The 20,394-nt window shown below is 42.1% G+C and overlaps 1 protein-coding gene across 6 annotated transcripts in view; it reads left to right on the forward strand.

The window, feature by feature from the left end:
* The first annotated feature begins 9,884 nt into the window (after positions 1–9,884).
* INTS6L (integrator complex subunit 6 like) overlaps positions 9,885–20,394 on the forward strand; it is a 53,910-nt gene continuing 43,400 nt past the window's right edge. For all 6 annotated transcript variants that reach the window (XM_063083745.1, XM_063083748.1, XM_063083743.1 and 3 more), the window contains exons 1-2: positions 9,885–9,995; positions 10,119–10,196. In XM_063083745.1, the coding sequence (XP_062939815.1) occupies positions 9,885–9,995; positions 10,119–10,196 (189 nt within the window). The remainder of the gene's footprint in view (positions 9,996–10,118; positions 10,197–20,394) is intronic.

Raw genomic sequence — 20,394 nt, forward strand, 5'->3', positions numbered from 1 at the left:
GTACTATGGGCTAAATAAGATGCAAAGGGCCTAAACAAGGGAAAAGCAGTGAAGAGATGAATTCGAGTGATATCCAAATGGTAAAAATGCAAAGATACTTGATGGCCTGGTGGATATAGGCACAGAGAGAGATAGAAGGTTCTGGAGGCAGAAGAGGCTGAGGCTGGCTGTGGCAGACATTCCCCACCACTATGCTTAGAATCACTCTCTGTGTGTCATGTGCACCCCTGGGGCTCCACACACAGAATAATAATGCTGTTGCCTTGCAAGTTCCTGATCCTTCCATACCACAGGTAGTGTTCTGGTTTGAATGTATCTCCCAAAATTCATGAGTTGGAAACTTAATCCCCAATGCAACAGTATTGGGAGGTGTGGCTGTATGTTCTGAATATTTATCCCCTCCAAATCTCATGTGGAAGCTTGATCCCCAGTGCAGCAATGTTGAAAGGCGGGGCCTTTGGTAGGTGATTGGATCATGAGGGCTATGCCCTCATGAATGGATTAATCCATTAATGAATTAATGATTTAATGGATAAGTGGGTTATCACAGGAGGGGCACAAATGGCTTTTTAAGGAGAACAGAGCACATTAATGTGTGCTCTTGCTCAGACCTCACCATGTGATAACCTGCATTGCCAAGGGACTCTGTAGAGGGTCCCCACCAAGAAGAAAGCCCTCACTAGATGCACTCCCCGGACATTGGACTTCCCAGCCACCAGAATTATAAGAAATAAATTTCATTTCTTTATATATTGCCCAGTTTCAGGTATTTTGTTCTAACCAACAGAAAACAGAATAATACAGAGGCCTAATAAGAGCAGAACTCCCACGAATGGATTAAGGTTGTTATCGTGGGAGTGGGTTTGTTATAAAAGTGAGTTCAGCTCTCTCTCACACCCTCTTACCTTCCACCATGGGACTGTGCAGGAATGAAGCCCTCACCAGATGAGGCTCCTCAGTCTTGCACTTCCCAGCCTCCAGAATGGTGAGCCAAATAAATTTATTTTCTTTATAAGTTACTCAATCCTGGGTATTCTGTTACAGCAACAGAAAATGGACTAAAACAAAGGGCACAAGGTGGTGGCCTGAGGGCGGTGATGTGGAAGGAGGAGAACACCACGGAAGATGTGAAGGTAAAAGACCGAGATTCCAGGGCCTCCGCCCAGAGGCTCCTATACTCTGTCTTGTGACAGGAAGTTACCCAAGTGGCAAAACCCACTGGGGAGTTGTGTAGGAACTTCCCTAGACCAAGTCTCATCACCAGTTATTTTGATTTTTAGCTTATGCCACTTCTCAGAGTAGTCAGATCTATAAATGTCCATACAACTTGCCCCGCCTGGGTCCCCGGCAGAAGGGAATAACTAAAAAGGATTGTCCTGGGCACTTGGCTGCCCTTGGTTGGCAGATGCCTGCATCTCACCTCAATTCTCTGGGCATCTCACCATCACCAACACCCCTCACCAGCCCTCCTCTCTTCAGGTTTCAGAAAGAAGGTTCCCTAAGCACAGGTTGAACAAAAGGAGTCAGTTGGCAGATCACAGCAGACCCAGGTCTCACACAGTCCCACATAATGGGTTACCCAAAGCAAGTTTTTTGAGGAATGAGGGAGGGCAGTCTCCAGGCCTGTGGTGCCATCTAGAGCTGGTTGACTCACTCATGACCCCTCTCTCTGGACCCTCTGGAACCTGCTGTCATAAAGGGCAGTGCCCTGGCTCCTGAGCCTCTCTGCTGGTGAGCTGGTTCTGTGCTGGGTTCCTTCTAATGTGTGTCTGGGCTCTCAGGTGCCCAGCCACACCATCTTATTCTGGTATTGTTCCTATAGAGTGGGGAAGAAGAGCTTGGGCTCGGAGATCAGGCAGCTGACCAGCTAAGGGACCTCAGTTTCCTTCACCTTTACCTGGGAAGAATAATAGGCCCCACCTCACAGGGCTGCTGCCCTGAGACAAGGTGTGCAAAGTGCTAAGCCCCTTGCCTTGCACATAGTACTTAAGAAATGAAGCACTCACAACTCTAGTATATTCCAAAAAATCTGCCTGAGCAGTTTCTCTTCCCTCTGAGGCTCATTTTTATACTTTACTTAGCCAGCTTGCTTCCTAGTTATTTCTACTTGGGTGGCCCACAGGCAACTCAAACTCACCTTGTCCCCGTGCCTGCAGATTGACCCTTTACCCTACATTATTTTTTCCACAGCATTTGTACTATCATACAAGATATTCTTGTTCACTTATATGTACCTGGATCCTGGAACAATGTTTGGTGCATAGTAGATGCCTAATAAATATTTGTGGGATGAAACCACCCAAATATGCATTTCTTCCTTTGTCCCTGTCTCAGCATGTAGCCCCGCAATTTCCCTGTTGCCCAAGCCTGGTCATCCTTGACCTCCTCCCTTTTTCCTCACACCTCAAGTTCTGTCAGTGGCTAGGATCTGACTATCCTACTGCCTAAATGTATCTGGCACACATACACTTCTCTCCACCTCCTGTCACTACTGCAATTCGGCCCACCTAGATTACAGAAGTAGACTACTCGCTTGTCTTCCAGATTCCTTTTTGTTCTCCATGCTGAAGATAGAATGATGTTATCAAAACACAATCTGTTGAGAGTCCTTCAAGGGTTCCTTGTTGTCCCCAAAATTCAACTCTTTATAGGGCCTAGTCAGCTCCTACTCACCTCTCCCGGCTTGTCTCTAGCTACCTCTCTCCACATCCCAGCTCACCTATACCCCAGCTACACAGAATTCTTTTCTCTAAGGGGTCACTTTTAATCTCTTTCACCATCTCACCCACCTCACCATTTCCTGCCTGGGACACTCTCCCTCCTCCCCTGCACCATTCCTCATCCCCCACCAGCCCTCCTTCACAGGGTTAATTTCTGTGTTTCACAAGAAAGATCAAAGTCAGATGCTTAAGGAAACCTTCTCTGTATGCTCCCTTGACCACTCCACCCCCCTCTGGAATATATGCTCCTTCTCAGTGCATCCATAACACCCTGTGTTTCCTCTTTCATAGCACTTAATATAATATTGCATCTGCTCTTGTGATTATTTTCCCCACTTAAATGTACACTCTATGTATTAGTTCATTTTCCGTTGCTGATAAAAGAATATCTGAAACTGGGTAATTTATAAAGAAAAGGAAATTTATTTCTTACGGTTTTTGGAGGCTGGGAAGTCCAAGGTCCAGAGGTTCCATCTGGTGAAGGCTGTCTTCTTGGTGGGGACTCTCTACAGAGTCCCCAGGAGAAGCAGGGTATCTCATAACTAGGGCTGGGCAAAAGCACTTTTTAATGTGCTCACTTGTTCTCCTTATATATAAAGCCACCAGAACCACGCCCTGATAACCCATTAAACCATTAACTCATTAATCCATGAATGGATTAGTCCATTCATGAAGGTATAGTCCTCATGATCTAATCACCTCCTGAAGGTCCCACCTTTCAACAGTGCCACAATGGGAATCAAGCTCCCATATGAGCTTTGAAGGGGACATTCAGGCCATAGCACTCTACAAGGGCATGGACTATATCTATATATATATATATTCTCACTTTTATTTAACATTTATGTAGAGCTTACTCTATGCTAAGCACTTCTATAAGCTCTTTATAGATATTAATTCATTTAATCCTCATAACAATTCTATGAGGTGCTACTATTATTACTGTTATATAGATGATGAAACTAAAGCAGAGCAAGGTTAAGTAACTTGTCCAAGGTCACATACCTAATGGCAGAGCTGGAGTTTGAACCCCAAAATCTGAGCTCTTAACCATTACAATATGCTATTTCCTTTGTTCCCCAATGTATCATCACCGCCTGTCATATAGAAGGCCAACGCAAGAAACATTTGAATAAAAGAATGAAAGAACGACTAAATGAATAAAGATTGTGGAAATACTACAGTCTTTTGTGCAGGAAACAGGAGGAAAAGAGGTATCCACAGAGTGAGACAAAGATTAACTTTAGGGATCAGTGAAGGTGAAAACAAATAGTCCAAGGGATAGGAAGACGCCAGGAGAAATGGCAGGTGATGAAAGGCAAGGTAAGTGGGAGTGCGGGGAGCTCAGGAAGGAAAGTGACAAATAGCTCTCTAGTCAACAAAGGGAAATGTGGAACAGACCATTGGACTTAGCCAGAAGCAGGCCACTGGGGACTTTGGAGCAATTTCCATGGAGCGCTGGGGAAAGAAAGCAGATTGCATGGGCTTGAGGAGGGGGTGGGTGGTAGAAAAACTAGACAGGGTGATTTTACTCCCCTCCAGCCATGAAAGGTAGGATTTGGGTGGGGATAGAAATAAGGTTAAGTAAACTCTATTTGTCAAGATGTGGTGATTAGGACCTGCTTACACGCAAGGGGTTAGGGTTAGGGTGAAAAGTCAAACTGGACTTTGCCAAAACAAAGCTTCTGCTCTATGGTGGTGGACCACAGCACGGCCAGCTCTACATAAAATGTAAACATGGGGCAAAGTCTAACATTTATGTGAAGGGAATGAAGGCCAGGAAAGCAATACGTGTAGGAATTCCTTTCTAAGAGATCTCTGGTAACCCCAGATGTGAGATAGAAAGGTCTGGAATAGGGGAGTACGGTGAGGTATCAAAGTGAATTGATGTAGTGACTACGAGTGAAAGAAAAGCAGATAAAGAACAAAGACATGAAGAGGAAAGAGGAAACTATTTTCAAATACTCATGAGTTCAAAAAACATGTGAAAACTGGAAAGAAGACAGGATGGTTAGTGCAGGTCACAGGGCTGCAATGTTTTAAAAATTCATTAACTGGCCAGAGGCCTGGCTGTGACAACAGGCCTTAAATTTGGGAGCAGTTGGGAAGAGGATTTGACTGAGGGACATAAACAGTGAGCAGTGTCTCCAAAAAGAGCCACTTCATCAGGAAGCATAAGTAGAACAAAAGGGAAGTTGACAGGACTGGTGTGAGGGGATTTTGTCAGTCCAAGGGCTTGGCCTGAAGGGGCCTACTGGTGCCGTAATCCAAAAGGCCCTGGAAACACAGGGACAGAAAGCTGGGCCTATCATTCTACTCAGGTGGGGGATGGCAGGCAGGGGCGACATGGCAGGGCTGGATAACCCTAGGAAAAGAGTTTCAGGTAATACCCAAGAACCTTAGAAGACAACGAAAGAATGACAACAACAGCATATTCAACAATTTATTTTAACAGCCACTTATTGAGCAGGTACTGTGCCCCAGGCATTGGTTATAGGCTCTGTCTATTTACAAAGAGTTTACATTCTAGAAGGAGAGACAAATCCAAGGCACAAATAACCTATAACACAAGGGGGCTAATGTTCTGTAGCAGAAAAAGATGTAGAAAGGGCTCTGGGGGATTAGTGCTCATATGTGCTAAAGAAACGCAGTAAAGAGGTTTACAGTCTAGCATAATACAGAGTTTACTTTCCCCCAGAAGTGAAGAAGAGAGGCTTCATGCTGACAGCTTAAGATTTGGTTTCATCTGAATAAGCCCATTAAGTGCACTAAATGGTTATTTTTTGTGTATTGTCATTTCTGCATTTTATACTGAGACATGGATATTTTTCAGATTCTATGTTTACATCATTTCAATTTCATTTGAGTTTAATGCCAAAAAGAATCAATAACGTCCTGTTAGGAAAAAAAAAAAACAAAAACATTAGAAGTCATTCACCTGTATGGGGAGAATATCTTTTCCCCAGAGGGACACACTTGAGGGCCTGCATGTCTTCAACCAATGGAGCATTGCATGACTAAAACTATTTTGTGCTTCCCTAATCCTGATAAGTCATTTTTGAAAACTGTTTCAGTAGTATTCACCTTGGAAGGACTTTTTTTGAGTATGTTGCAGGTAATTTTTAACATTGCCTCTTTCTGATTATAAAAGTAAAGCACACTCATTGTAGAAAAGTTGAGAGGAAAGTACAAAGGAGATTTTTTTTTTTTTTTTTTGTCTTTTTGTGACCGGTAAGGGGATCGCAACCCTGGCTTGGTGTCGCCCGCACCGCGCTCAGCCAGTGAGCGCACGGGCCATGCCAATATAGGATCTGAACCTGCGGTGGGAGCACCGCTGTGCTCCCAAGCGCTGCACTCTCCTGAGTGCGCCACGGGGCCGGCCCACAAAGGAGATTTTTAAAATGTTATCCTAAAATACTGTTGTGAACTGGGGCATATCATGGTTCAGCAGTCCTTATTCATATGTGCACACACACACACACACACACACACACACACACACACACACACACACACGAGTACATCAAAAAGTTCATGGAAAAATGAAATTAAAATATAATATGAATATTTTCAGCCTCCAGCCAGCTAAACCCAGACCCTTGACTCATGGAAACTGTGAGATAATATATGCATGTGTTGTTTTAAGCTGTTGAATCTGTCCTCATTTGTTACACAGAAATAGAAAACCAACACACTGGCCCACACACGTCAGTCCTGTACTTTTTGCATGCTAGCCCATGTAGGCATTGCCTTTCTCCAATAATATTTGTACCAGAATGGAAATGAGGGTTTCTAGTGTCTTTTTCATCTTTATTTGAACATTAATACCCTACATTCTACTAGACTGTCCTGAAATGTGCCATACATAGCACAATCTCTAGGCTGAATATTTGTTCACACCATTCCTTCTAACCCAGATTCCCTCCCTTCCCCCTTTGTGCCTCGTCCATGAAATCTTCTGAACTTCTAGAACACTGGATCGTTGATTCCATAGCACTTTTTATTTGTATAGCTTTTTGTCCCTGATTCAAATACTGTCATGTGACCTCTTATGAAATCTTATTTCTCTGAAAATGTTATTGAATGTATATATCTAATATATATAGAACACATGTAATACATAGGACCTACATATATAGAATGTGTACACAGAATATATAAATGAATATATTATACATATACATATATATGTCATCTATTCTTTTCTATGATTGTAAATTCATTAAAGCCCATGATTCCACATTGTGCATAGCATACTGCTAGGAATACATACTTCTATCTTTTAAAATTACTTAAGCCTTTGCATAGAGTCAGATGTGAAACATACTGATAATTGAATATAATGCCATCTACCATAATTACAAGGAATCTTCAAAAAGTTTATGGAAAATGCATATTATGAAAAATCTGTGCATGGATTTTAAAATAAATACATACTAACTTGTTATAACATGTCTAAACAGGATCTAGTTTGAGGTAATAAGAAGGACAAGACATCAGTTTGAAAAGAGCCCCTATCAGAGCAACATGAACTCTGCTAAAATTGAAGCAAGAACAAACATCAAATTTATGGTAAAGCTTGGGTGGAAGAATGGTGATATCATTGATGGTTTATGAAAAGTTTATGGAAACAATGTTCCAGAGGAATCAGTAGTTTACAAATGGATAACTTGTTCTTTGTTTTGTTTTGTTTTGTAAACTTGTTTTAAGAAGAGATGACATTGAAGGTGAAACTCGCAGCAGCAAATCATCCACATTAATTTGTAAGGAAAAAATCTTGTTTTTGCCTTGATTTAAGAGGACCAATGATTAACAGCATAAACAACAGCCAACACCATAGACATCTCAATTGACTCATTTTACACAATTTTGACTGAAAAATTACAGTTGAGCAAACTTTCCACTTGATGGGTGCCAAAACTGTTGTGCCCAGATCAGCTGCAGACGAGAGCAGAGTTTTCAATAAAAATGTTAAACAAGTGGGATCAAGATCCTGAACCATTTTTTTCAAAGAATTGTAACAAGAGATAAAACATGGCTTTGCCAGTAAGATCCTAAAGATAAAGCACAATCAAAGCAATGGCTACCAAGAGGTGGAAGTGGTCTAGTCAAAGCAAAAGCAAACCAGTCAAAAGCAAAGGTCATGGCAACAGTTTTTTGGGAAGCTCAAGGCATTTTGCTTGTTGACTTTCTGGAGGGCCAAAAAATGATAACATCTGCTTAGTACGAGAGTGTTTGGAGAAAGTCAGCAAAAGCTTTAGCAGAAAAACATGCCTGGGAAAGCTTCGTTAGAGAGTCCTTCTCCACCACAGCAATATTCTTGGTCATTTGTCTCATCAAACAAGGGCAATTTTGTGAGAATTTCGATGGTAAACCATTAGGCATCCACCGTACAGTACTGATTTGCCTCCTTCTGACATCTTTTTGTTTCCTCTTAAAAAATCTTTAAAGGGCACCCATTTTTCTTCAGTTAATAATGTAAAGATGGACTACATTAACATGGTTAAATTCCCAGGACACTCAGTTCTTTAGGGATGGACTAAATGGCTGGGGTCAAATATGCCTCCCCAAAAGTTCATGTATTGGAAACTTAATCTCCATTGTAACAGTGTTAAAAGGGTGAAAAATCCCATTATGGTATCTGAAGGGTGGAATCTTTAAGAGGTGATTAGATTGTGAGGACTCTGCCCTGGTGACTGGATCAATCCATTCATGAAGTAACGGGTTGATGGCCTAATGGCTTTATAAGGAGAGTGAGTGCTCACTTGCTCAGTCCATTCTCACCATGTGACACTGTGCCTCACTGTAGAAGGCTCTCACCAGATGTGTTCCCCAGACCATGGACATCCCAGCCTCCAAAACTGTAAGAAACAAATTTGTTTCTTTATAAATTACCCAGTTTCAGGTATTCTGCTATAAGCAACAGAAATGGACTAAAACAGCTGGTGTCATTGCTTACAAAAGGGTGTCTTGAGCTTATGTTGAGCAATAAAGTTTATGCTTTTTATTTTTCTTTTAATTCTAATTTTCCATAAACTTTTTGAAATCCTCTCCTATTTCAAAGATTGAAAGAGGCTACTGCAGGTGCCTGGCACTTCATAGGTGCTCGATAAACATGAATTGAATCAGAATCTAGGTTTGCAAACCTCCCATGTGTTAAGGCTGTTCAGACATAACAGTGGTGGAATTATCACAGGCAGGCGAATGCTTCAAAGACTCAGTGAAACTGAATCCTGTGCATACAAAAGGCCAGTTTAGGCAATTGTTTAAGCTTTAGTTTCTTTTCTAAGTAGATAGATATAAGTGGAATACAAGGCCAGCCACTGACTCACAGAAACCGATGAAGAGAGGGGAGGGATCTAAAGGAATGCGAGTAGGTCCTGCCAGGAAAGAAGTTTGCCGCTTCTGAAGTGTTTGGGTCTTAGCCACTGGCAGGATTGATGGGTTGCTGTCAGCAAAGCGTTTTCTGTGCAGACTGTCTAGGCATCTGCTTCTGTACTTCTGTACGACTGTGCTCAAATTCACTCTCCTTTTCAAGTCACCATCTTTGAAGACAAGAGAAAGATCCATCCAAACCACCCCAAGTAATCATCCTGTTTCTAAGTCCATTAAAGGAGAATCTTAGCGAGGGTCTTTAACATTTCCCCTTATCCCCTGCCTGGGTTCAAACTTCAACTCCCAGGGTTCGCCCAAGTCCTTCCCCTTGCCCTGTCATGTAATGAATATGCAAATGAAACATAATTGGCAGCCAATGGCGTGGGTTCTGGTCACATGGTGCCGATGGTAGGTGAGCAGACAGAAGTTGTGTGTCGGTGAGCAGAGAAGGCCCTCAGTCTGGGGCGAGCGCTCTAGTGAGCGCGGACGGATGCTTAGGCAGTGGTCCTGGCAGCGGCGGCGGCAGTAGTGGTGGCAGGAGAAGGGAGGAAGGGGGAGGGCCCCGAGGGCTACACACGCTCACACTTCCAAGTTCCCTTGGAGAGAGAGGAGGTGGCGTTGCAGAAAGGAGGCCAAGAGCAGTCCCATCCGTCCCGTCCCATCTCCCCCTCTTCCTCTTGCTCCCTGCCCCCTGGCTCTGCGAAGAATTGAGGGTTCGGGTGGCCGTACGTGGCAGTGAGGGCAAAACGGCCAGGAGACTGGGGAGCGGAGCCGGAGGTACAGGGGAAGATGCCCATCCTGCTGTTCCTCATAGACACGTCCGCCTCTATGAACCAGCGCACAGACCTGGGCACCTCCTATTTGGACATTGCCAAAGGCGCTGTGGAGTTATTTTTGAAGGTAAAGGGAAGGGAGGGGAGTGCTACCGAGGGATTGGGGGGGGTGGATTTAGGTGCTTCTGTAACGTTTGCATCGCCCCCCTTCTTTCCTACGCGACCCCCTCCGTCATCCCTCGCCCCGCAGTTGCGCGCCCGGGACCCGGCCAGCCGCGGAGACAGGTACATGCTGGTCACCTACGACGAATCCCCGTACTGCATCAAGGTAAAGGGGCCATCAACGGGGAGTGGTGGGGAGAAGCGGGAGCAAGTTGGCGGGGCTGCTTGCCCCCCTGCCCCCGCCCGAGGCGGTCCGGCGTCGCCCTGTGAGGCGTGCGGGCGGTGGGGGGCAGGGGTGTCGCAGAGGGCGGGCGAAGCGGTGCGGTCAGCGGCTTCGGAGTGGCGGCTGCACCGGGGCGAGGGGCGAGGGGCCGGGGAGAGGTAGCCCCGGGGCGAAGCCGCAGGAGCCCCGCGCTCGTGGCGCGACGACCGCGGCCGCCTCAGAAGATGGCGGACATTTTGCTTTTGTATGAGCCAGCAAGAGGGAGACTGAGGGCGCTGCTGAGATGGAAAGGAGGGAGGGAAGGGAGGAGAGGGAAAGGAGGGCCCGAGACCCGGGGGGGAGGCTGCGAGGCGGGCCCGCCCCTTCGGGGCGCACCCCGCGGCGGCGGTGGCGGCGGCCCGGGGGCGGGCGGAGCGTGCGACTCCACCCGAGGCGCTGAGGACTGGCGCGCGGGCTTCCCCCGAGCCCGGCTCCTCCTTCCCCCTCCTTCGCCTCCGCCGCTTCTCCCCCTCTTCCTCCCGCTCCCCTCCCCTTCCTGCTGAGAGCGTGGCAGCGCCAGCCGCCGGCCTCCAAAGACCCCACGACTGCTCTCGCACTCGGTGGCCTGCAACCCACCCCCGCCCAATCGGAAATCTGTCCGCGGGGCGAGCCTCCCAACCCCCAGCCCCGGAGAAGCTCCTTTCGTTTCTGCTCCGGAATTGGGCAGGCTCAGCCCGCGCTCGGTTCCCTTAGCGACTGTTACTGTTTCACCGCAGAGCCCGGGGAAGCCACGGCGGGGTGGGGGCGGGGGGTAGTGGGGTGGGGGGAGGGGCTACAAGTCCGAACCCACTAGGGGCAGAGCTTTTTAGGGACCCGGCCTACCTATTTACATCGCAAATTAGGTTCGTGTTAGCCACATAGGGGATTGTCCAGGGACAAGAAAGAAAGGAAGGAAAGGACTGGACTGTGAGCAGTTGTAATAGTCAAATTCGATGATTTGATTCACAGGGTTCTAACCTCCAGGAGAAAAGTAGGGAGGACTTCGTCTCTGTTTGGGGGGGGGGTGTTAATGTATGTTCCTGTGGTGAGGAGATAAAGAACTGCTTTGCCTGCAGTGGCCAGATAAAATAGAACTCAAACTGTTAAATCAACCTGCATAAGAGTCCTGCTTGCAAGTTGAAATTTAAAAAAAAAAAAAAAATTGCCATAATCCTTGATATCTTTTGCTAGACTTTTAATTATCTTAATAGTGCTGAGAGGCTTAGACTGGATGTGTTGTAATCCGTTTCAGTAGAGTGAGGTGCTTTAATGAATGGAACCTAGCAAACTGAATAGTTCGCTAAACAGAGTGTTCCTTCAGACATAAGGAAACCAAAGGGAGACTTTAATTTTTTAACACTTTGATTAGTAGGTTCCCCTTAAAACTGTTCTGGTTTCGATGATTTGTTTTCAGTTTTTGATTTATCTATTTAGAAAAGATGAGCAAGTAGACATCTTCCAAAATGCCAGAAGCTTTTTTAGAAGCGTCAGTTTCCCAAAAGGGTGTGATCATTTTTTTCTACATAGAAAATGTAGACATTCCTAAGTCTGAATGTCTACGCCCTTTGACTACTAATACAGATAACCCACCACTTGCATTGTGGCGATTTGAAGACTTGCTTCTTAATTTGAAGTAGTAAAAAGGATAAAAGTAAAAAGGACAAAGCAGTGTGCGTTTTTTTCTTTAAAAAAACTTACTTAGCCTTTTTTCTGAATGCCAAGACTGATAGTTTAAAAATAGTTTCTAATCTGTAAAACTTAACATGGGTTAAAGGAGTTCTTTATATTTTCTCGATATATAAACTTTGTTAGAAATAGGTCTTGTAGGGCTGGCCCGTGGCTCACTTGGGAGAGTGCGGTGCTGATAACACCAAGGCCACAGGTTCGGATCCCTATATACGAATCAATTTTGGTTAATTTTTGTTAATAGTGTTGTCATGTCTGAGAATTTTTTTTTTCTGTATGATTCTTCAGTTGTTCCAGCACCATTTGTTGAAAAGACTATTCCTCTCCCCTTGACTTAACATCTTTTTTGTTTGGTTGGTTTTTGAAACATAATTGATTATGCATATTTGTGGGGCAGTATTGAATATCAATACCTGTGTGTAATGTAGTGATCAAATCAGGATAATTAGCGTGCTCATCATTAAAAAACGTAATCATTCCTTCTGTCCAATAACCAATTTCAGGCTAAGCTCCCTCCTCCTCCCCCTTTCCCATCTCTAGTAACCACACTTCCCTTCTCTCCTTCTGAAAGTTCAACACATTATTGGTGTTCTCTCTCTCTCTCTCTCTCTCTCTCTCTCTCTCACACACACACACACACACACACACACACACACACACACACACACACACACACAAATGAGAGATTTCTCTTTCTGTGCCTCGCTCTCTCATAGGTGAGTATATTTCTCTTTCTGTGTCTCTTTTACCTTAATACTATGTCAAAAGTGGGTAAAAGATATAAGCAGAAATTTCACAAAGAGGTATACAAATGGCCAATAATCACATAATGTTCAACATCATTAGTCTTCAAGGAAATACAAACTAAAGACATGGTGAGAAACCATTACAAATCTACTGACATGATTGAAATTAAAAAGACGCGCAACACCAGGTTGGTGAAGATTTTGAGACTACGACTCTCATTTAATGCTGGTGGGAATATAAAATGTTACAATCATTGTAGAAAACTACATAGAGTTTCTTACGAAGTTAAACATAAACTCTATTCCTGGGCATGTACCTAAGAGAAAGAAAAAATATGCACATACGATCACTCGAAGAAAAAAAAAATTACATGGCAAGATTTACAGAATCTTTGGAAAGGAAAAAAGTTTCACCTCGCTCTTAACCATCATTGCATCGTTTTACTTAGCGTTATAATCACTGTGCACTTATTACTTTGTATTCTGCTTTTTCCATCTGTTTTATCCCATGAATTATTCTGGGTTGCCACATAGTCTTCATACTTAAAGTTTTTACAAGCTGTGTCACTTATCCATGATATTTTAGAGGTTCCAGATACATCTATGGAACAGAGGGAAAAAGTTGAATTTAATTTTTAGTGGAAATTTCATCTCTTAGCTTCTTTTATTCTGCCATCTTATATACTACATTTTTCACTAAAGCAAAAAACATTCTTCCAAGTTGAGTTCGATCTTTTTTCTTATGTAGGTGAGGTATAGGAAGGTACTTTGTGTAATATGTTTAATTATTAATTACTGGTTATCTTCTTCTTAGTCTTTATGCTTTTCCAAGGTTATTGAGATTTTTCATTTTACTCTTAGGTAATAACTATGTATTCCAGGAAAAGGTTAACGATTTTAATGATGGTCTTGTCATTTTGCTCTTTATTCCTGAATTACTAATGATATGCCATATTTTGGTAGCATTTTCTTTTTCTGAGTCTCTTTTCAGTCACTGTCTTCTGCCTGCCCCCAACCCTCCACTCAGCATGTGCTAACTGTTTGTTCTCTTGCTTTTCGCATCCAGCCAGATCAGAAGGTCTGAAATTTTAGAACATCTGGTGATTTTTTCTTAAAATTTAGTCTAGTCTTTCACTTGCTAATAACTGGGAGCTGTAAATGTCTGTTTTCTGTCACACTGATTATCAAACAGGGCTTTCTTTGATTGTCAGCAGGCATCTTAGTTCCTACTTAAAACTTCACTCTTCATTAGGAGCCTGAGGTCCTTTCAGCAAAGTGATGTTAGATAGGGTTTTATTGGTAGCTTATTCTTCTGCAGAATAATGTGAGTGTATTTTTCACTTTCTCTAAGATTGGAGGGCCACTGTTTATCTCTTCTCACAATAACTGCTTACTTCTCAGGTCTTAGTTATATCTAACTCTAAACACTGCAAAATGAATTTTATTTTCTTCTAGAAGATTCATTTCTATTGGTGTTGTAAGGGCATGAGTTGTGCATTTAGTTGGGAGATTTCTTCTTAATAGGCATGCAACTATTCCCAGTATATCCACTTACAAGCTCTGACAGTAAATCTTGTGAAAAGTTACTGTGACTGGAATTTTTCACTAATGTGTACTGTTGAGTATGTGAATATAGTATTTCACCAAAGACTTAGTAACTTTTTACTGCATACCCCTTTGTACGTAGCTGTGTGCTCTTTTAAAATTAGTCATATCTGTTACTTGCAGTCTGCTTTGCATGAATGGAATTAAGTTTTATTTGGGAACCATACAAAAAGCATATGAAATGCAAACGTTGTGTGCTACATCTGTTTTAAGTTGCTTTGTGGACAGGTTTTATACTTAGTGTTACAAATGTTAACACTACATTTATACAGTGATATATTTAGTACACACAGCTAGGATGAAACACTGTGTTGCAAAATTTTAAAATTTTAAAATTTCCAATGTCTCCTTATAAGACTAATACACGGTTTTTAAAAGTGGTGTGTATGTATGTTTTATAATAGTTCTTAATAGTCTTGGCTGAGGTTCTGCTGTCTTGCATGTTTTGTTTTGCTATGAATCATAATTTCCTTTTATTCAGTGAATAGGAGAGGTAGTCCTGTCACTACTATTAACTTGAAAGAAAGTAAGCTGTTAGACTGGGTTTTGTACTAATGTAAGTATTAAAAATAGCTTTATGTTGGAAGCTACTTTATCAAAATTATTTCTTTTTTATTGAAAGAAATTATTTTAACATAAAATGGAATCACTTTTCTAGAAATAATTGAAACACATGCAAAATTTTCCCTTAAGTGTTTCTTTTTCGCATCCCGTGGCTAGCTTTGCTTACTGGTGTCTGCATGCCTTCATCAACATGTGTCACAAAAAGGCAGAATTTTGGCTTACAGATTTAGGAAGTAAACAAGCATTTTTAGTGCTATGTGTTACAGAGATTTATTAGAATTTTAACTTAGGCATAGATGTGTCTCCAAAGACCCTGTGCCTCTTGCTTCTGTGTTGCTTATGTTGGTCCCTCTGCCTGGGACACACTGGTTGGCCCAACATACCTCAACTCTTCATTCTTCATTCAGAAAAGTTTTCTTGCCCCTCTTCCCTGCCCCACTCCTACTCCAGTGTAACAACTCCCTCTATGATCCCTTAACACTCTGTCCGTACCTTAATTACATAGCATTTAGCATGTTATATGGTGAGTATTAGTGTTCATGTTGGCCTCACTAACGTGAGCTCTTTTAGGGCACGTATTTGAACTCTATATTTGTACCCCTAATACCAAAGGGAGTGTCTAGATTTTTAATAGGTACTTAATAAATGGAAAAAAAAAGATTTCAAGCAATATATAAATGTGAAAGCTACTCAGTCCCTCTTCCCCTCCTATTTCCACAACTCTTCCCCAAAGGGTGATCACTATTAATTTGATATGTTTAATTTTTATTACAGCTAGCATTTTCATATAGGTTCAGGTTTATAATATAATGGAATCACATTGTATTTTTTATAAGATAAATGTAGACATCTCCCCTTTCTTCCTTTTGTTTATCGAGGTATAATTTATATACAGTAAAATATATGAATCCTGCTGACTTGATACATTTTTATATTTGCACATTCATGTAGCCACCACCCCAGGCCAAGATATAGAACATTTCCATCAACTCAAAAAATGCCTCTTGCATCTTCTTGCAAGCCCTCCCTCCCCTGCAGGTAACCACTGGGCTGACTTTATCAACATTGTTGTGATATTATCAAAATGGTGTTTCTGAAAGATAAGGCTGACATCGAATCAAGGCAGGGAGGTGAGGGAGGAAGGATGCGCAGGACTCTAAGAATTCAGTTTTGGTCAAGATTGCAGCTACTTGAGTCTGGACTGCAAAAGGGCTTTGAAACCTACGAGCTAGAGTTTGCACATTTCTTTTTTTTTTTTTTTTTTTTAAAGATGACCAGTAAGGGGATCTCAATCCTTGGCTTGGTGTTTTCAGCACCACGCTCAGCCAGTGAGCCAACCAGCCATCCCTATATAGTATCCGAACCTGTGTCCTTGGTGTTATCAGCACCACACTCTCCGGAGTAAACCACAGGCCGGCCCTAGGGTTTGTACATTTCTTCTGGGACTAAAAGCATTAGGTAGATTTGAAGAGAAATGGGCTTGTCTGCGTGCCTGTTTGGTTGTTGTTGTGTAGAAGCAGCCAGTTGAAGTGTGCTGGGGGAGGGGAGAGCAAAAGGTGGGAAAGACCCAGAAGATGTTGTAGTTAAAGTTACCTACTTTTGCATTAGTGCTGGTTACTTGAGAACTTCTGGCCTTGGGTTGGGATTGGGGTGGGAGTGGGGGTGGCAGAGGGCAGGGCACAGGTAAGGAAAGGACAAGTATTTTCAGTTTGCCTTTGCTTCAGGAAGATAATTAGAATTGCTCAGAACACAGGGTTCTCAGTTTCACAGAGTGACGAAACATGGCAGCTGTACCACATCTCAGAGATATGTGCTTTCTAGAGAAGGGCAAGATTGAAGGACCCTCTTTATAGGGGTTGTAGGGGTGGGGGATGAAGAAAGAAACCAACTTTTTAAATTTAAGCCTTAAATGAAAAACTCTTCGTAAACACGGCCTCTGGTTTCCTTTTACTTAGAGTGTAAATGAGAGATCCAGGCGGTCCCTTTGTCTGCCTATTGGGAGCTTGGAATACATTACCTCCTGGATAAAGTGTTGGAAATGGTGATTACGTTCTCAGATCTCCCTCCCCAAGAAAGCCTTCTTAAGCCTTAATATCACTTAGACATAGAACTATGGTGTTTATTATTGTTTCTACTGGGAAATGGGTTTGGATTTCCAACTTGAATTGTTAAAAGCACATTCTTCCCCTCTTCTTTCTCACAACTCTGCGTGGACTGGTGGTTTCAGTGAAGGGCAGAGACACGATAATGGCTCCAGCAAAGAGGGTGAGGGGCTGAGGTGGCAGTGGAAGTTAGCGTAGCTCTTCAAATATGCAAGTCATTCGTATTTGGAGATTGGCTATATTTACACTGTAGCACAGCATCCACCTGCCATGTGTGGTTACTGAGTACTTGAAAGGTGGCTAGTGAGTGGATGCTATACTGAACAGTGTAAAATATGGTATTATAGATATATTGAGTTAAATAAATTATATTATTGATTTCATCTGTTTCTTTTTACTTTTTTTAATGTGGCTACTTGAAAATATAAAACTATGTATATGGCTTGCTCTGTATTTCCATTAGATAGCAGTGTCAGTCTGTACTCTTTCTTAAGATATTTTACGATGTTCATGTCCTAGAAATTTTTTCTGAACGAGGATCCCCTCTCTCAAAGTTCTGTTTAAAATGAGCACAGCTGTAAAGGATTCATTATACATAGAAGGTTATTGTACAGTTCAAAATCGATGGCTTGATAACCCTTGGCCCTGGGGCAAAATATGAAAGCATCCCATTCTTGTTTGTATTAAAAGCCAGTTTGGTTGCTTAGACTTTTGGATGCATTGGTGATCCAACTGGTTGGGTTAGAAGATTTTTCCTGGGCTAAGTACAATAGAATGTGTATGTGAACTAATGTAACTGCAGTAATTCAGAGTTCTGTTTATAAAATGTGCTCACAGTGGCATTAAATGTTTCATGCTTTCAGTGTTATTGGAAATATGTAAAATGTCCCTTATTTAGATTTACACAGTTACTCTGCCTAAGAATTCTCAGGAATAACATTCTTCAGGAAAAGTAAGATAAAGAATAAATTCTCTAGCTTGGCATAGTGTAAATCCTAAGAAACAAAGGAGAGTTTGTGCCACTGCTCTTATTGAAGGCTTTCTTGATGTTCCCTAGCAGAGCCCTTGTCTCATATCATGGGAAGTCATCAGTAGCATTAAAAGGAAGGGGGAGGTCTACGTGACAGGAAAGCTCCTAGGATTCTTACTTTTGGCAGTAGTTAACTTTCTCTAAGCTCAATCCTCTTAGTGGGGTTTATAAGAAGTGATTAATTATGTTAATTCTGCTACTATAAAGGCTCTGGGTTAAGGAATAAATACCAATGTCTAAATCTGAGGCTGGAACAGACACATGAAAAAATGCTCAACATCACTGAGCATTTAGGAAATGCAAACCAAAACCACACTGAGATACCATCTCACTCCAGTTAGGATGGCTAATATCCAAAAGACTGAGAATGATAAATGCTGGCGAGGTTGTGGAGCAAAAGAAACACTGTTGGTGGGACTGCAGAATGGTGCAGCCTTTATGGAAAATGGTACAGAGGTTCCTCAAACAATTACAGATATATCTACCATATGACCCAGCTATTCCACTGCTGGGAATGTACCCAGAGGAATGGAAATCATCATGTTGTAGGGATACCTGTACTCCCTTATTTATTGCAGCACTATTTGCAATAGCCGAGAGTTGGAACCAGTCTAAATGTCCATCGATGGACGGCTAGATGAGGAAAATGTGGTATATCACACAATGGAATACTACTCTGCTATAAAACAGAGTGAAATACTACCATTTGCAGCAATATGGATGGGCTTAGAGAAAATTATGTTAAGTGAAATACGTCGGGCACAGAAAGAGAAATACCATATGTTCTCACTTATTTGCGGGAGCTAAATAAACATACAAACAAATAAATGGTGGGGGTGGGGAAAGACACAATAATCACAACAGTTCCTTGAACTTGTTAAGACAGGTAAACAGATATGATGTTGATGGGGGGAGGAGGGAGGGAGGAAGGAGGAAGAGGAATTGGTAAAGGGACACGAAAATCGACTACATTGTATATTGATACATTAAAATAAAAAAAAATCTGAGTGTGGGTGGAAGTACAGATATACTGATAAATAGCATATATAAGAGGTGCAACCATTTTATGGCCCTAGTTTTGGATCCTCCTAAATCCCATCTTATAGTAAAAGGTGTTATCTGGCTTTTGCATCATATCCCTATGTTTCAGATGTGATTTGACTTATATCTACTTCCTTGTAAAAGTGAACAATCATATAATAGCTTTCTAATAATAGCAGCTGATTTTTACTGAGCAATGCTAATGCACGGGGCAATGTGCCAATGAATATAAAGTATTTAGTTTATCTTCCCAGTCAGCCTGTCATAGGTACTATTATTATCCCCATTTAATAGATAAGGAAACCGGGGCCCAGAGAAGTTAAGTAACACAGCTGATAGTAACCCAGGTTTGTCCCTATTCCAGAGTCTTCAGTAATTTACTACTTCATTTTCCTATCAATTGTGATAGAACATTCCTTTTGATAACTACTCCTTGGTATTTTCTCATTAGATGTATGTCCCGAAGCCATCATGTTTTAGACAGAATTATTATGCTATTATTTAAAGCTGCTTCTAATATGGTAGTACTTGGTATTATAGCAAACACTCAATGAATGAAAATTATTACTGCTAGTGTTATTTTTATTATGTCTTTGACTATTTCGGTGTGAATATCATGGTGCATTTGTTTGTAAAACACTTCTCCCTTTGATGTCCCACAGTTCTGCCCCTACTCAGATGTGCAGTTGTTGAGATTCATGGTTGATGGAGCCTGACATGCTATGTAAATGTTTGGGAGTAGAGAGTGGGGACTGCTGACCTAGGCTGAGTAGGCACTATAGGAAGAGTGGTAGGCTTGTAAAAGCAACAGTGTAATTCTTGGCCACATCTAGTGGCCACCAGAAACTGAAATACCATCTTCACTTTACCAATCTCCTGATAAAATGTTGTTTTCTGTGGAGAAAAGAAAGACATTCATTGTACTCCACAGTAGCCATTTAGTTTCTTCTAAACTAAATGGAGGAGGCAGAAGTGGTATTTCAAAAGGCCTGTATGCACCGTCCTGCCTCTGCAGAGTTCTGCTTGTCAGCCTTCACCTGACCTGTTCCACACCCCGGTCATAGCCAGATAGCTTTTTATTTTCCTCCTGTTTAGATAGGTGTCCTCATGTAGAGGGGTGGATTTCAAAGAAGAAATGGAGATACTGCCAATTTAGCCACTGGGGTAGAGAAATGTTACATAAAGACTTTTGTGGTGATGTGCCAGATGTTCTTAGAAAAAGTAGAGTTCTGTATCTTAAACTATTCGTTAATGCCAGTCGCTCTTTCATTATTTATATCCTGCTCTCTCATTTGAATAGTTAGTGAACTTCATACCAGAAGCCAAACTCTGAATTCAAATGCTGTTGA

This window comes from Cynocephalus volans, chromosome X (genome assembly GCF_027409185.1).
Source record: "Cynocephalus volans isolate mCynVol1 chromosome X, mCynVol1.pri, whole genome shotgun sequence".
Classification (NCBI taxonomy): Eukaryota; Metazoa; Chordata; class Mammalia; order Dermoptera; family Cynocephalidae; genus Cynocephalus; species Cynocephalus volans.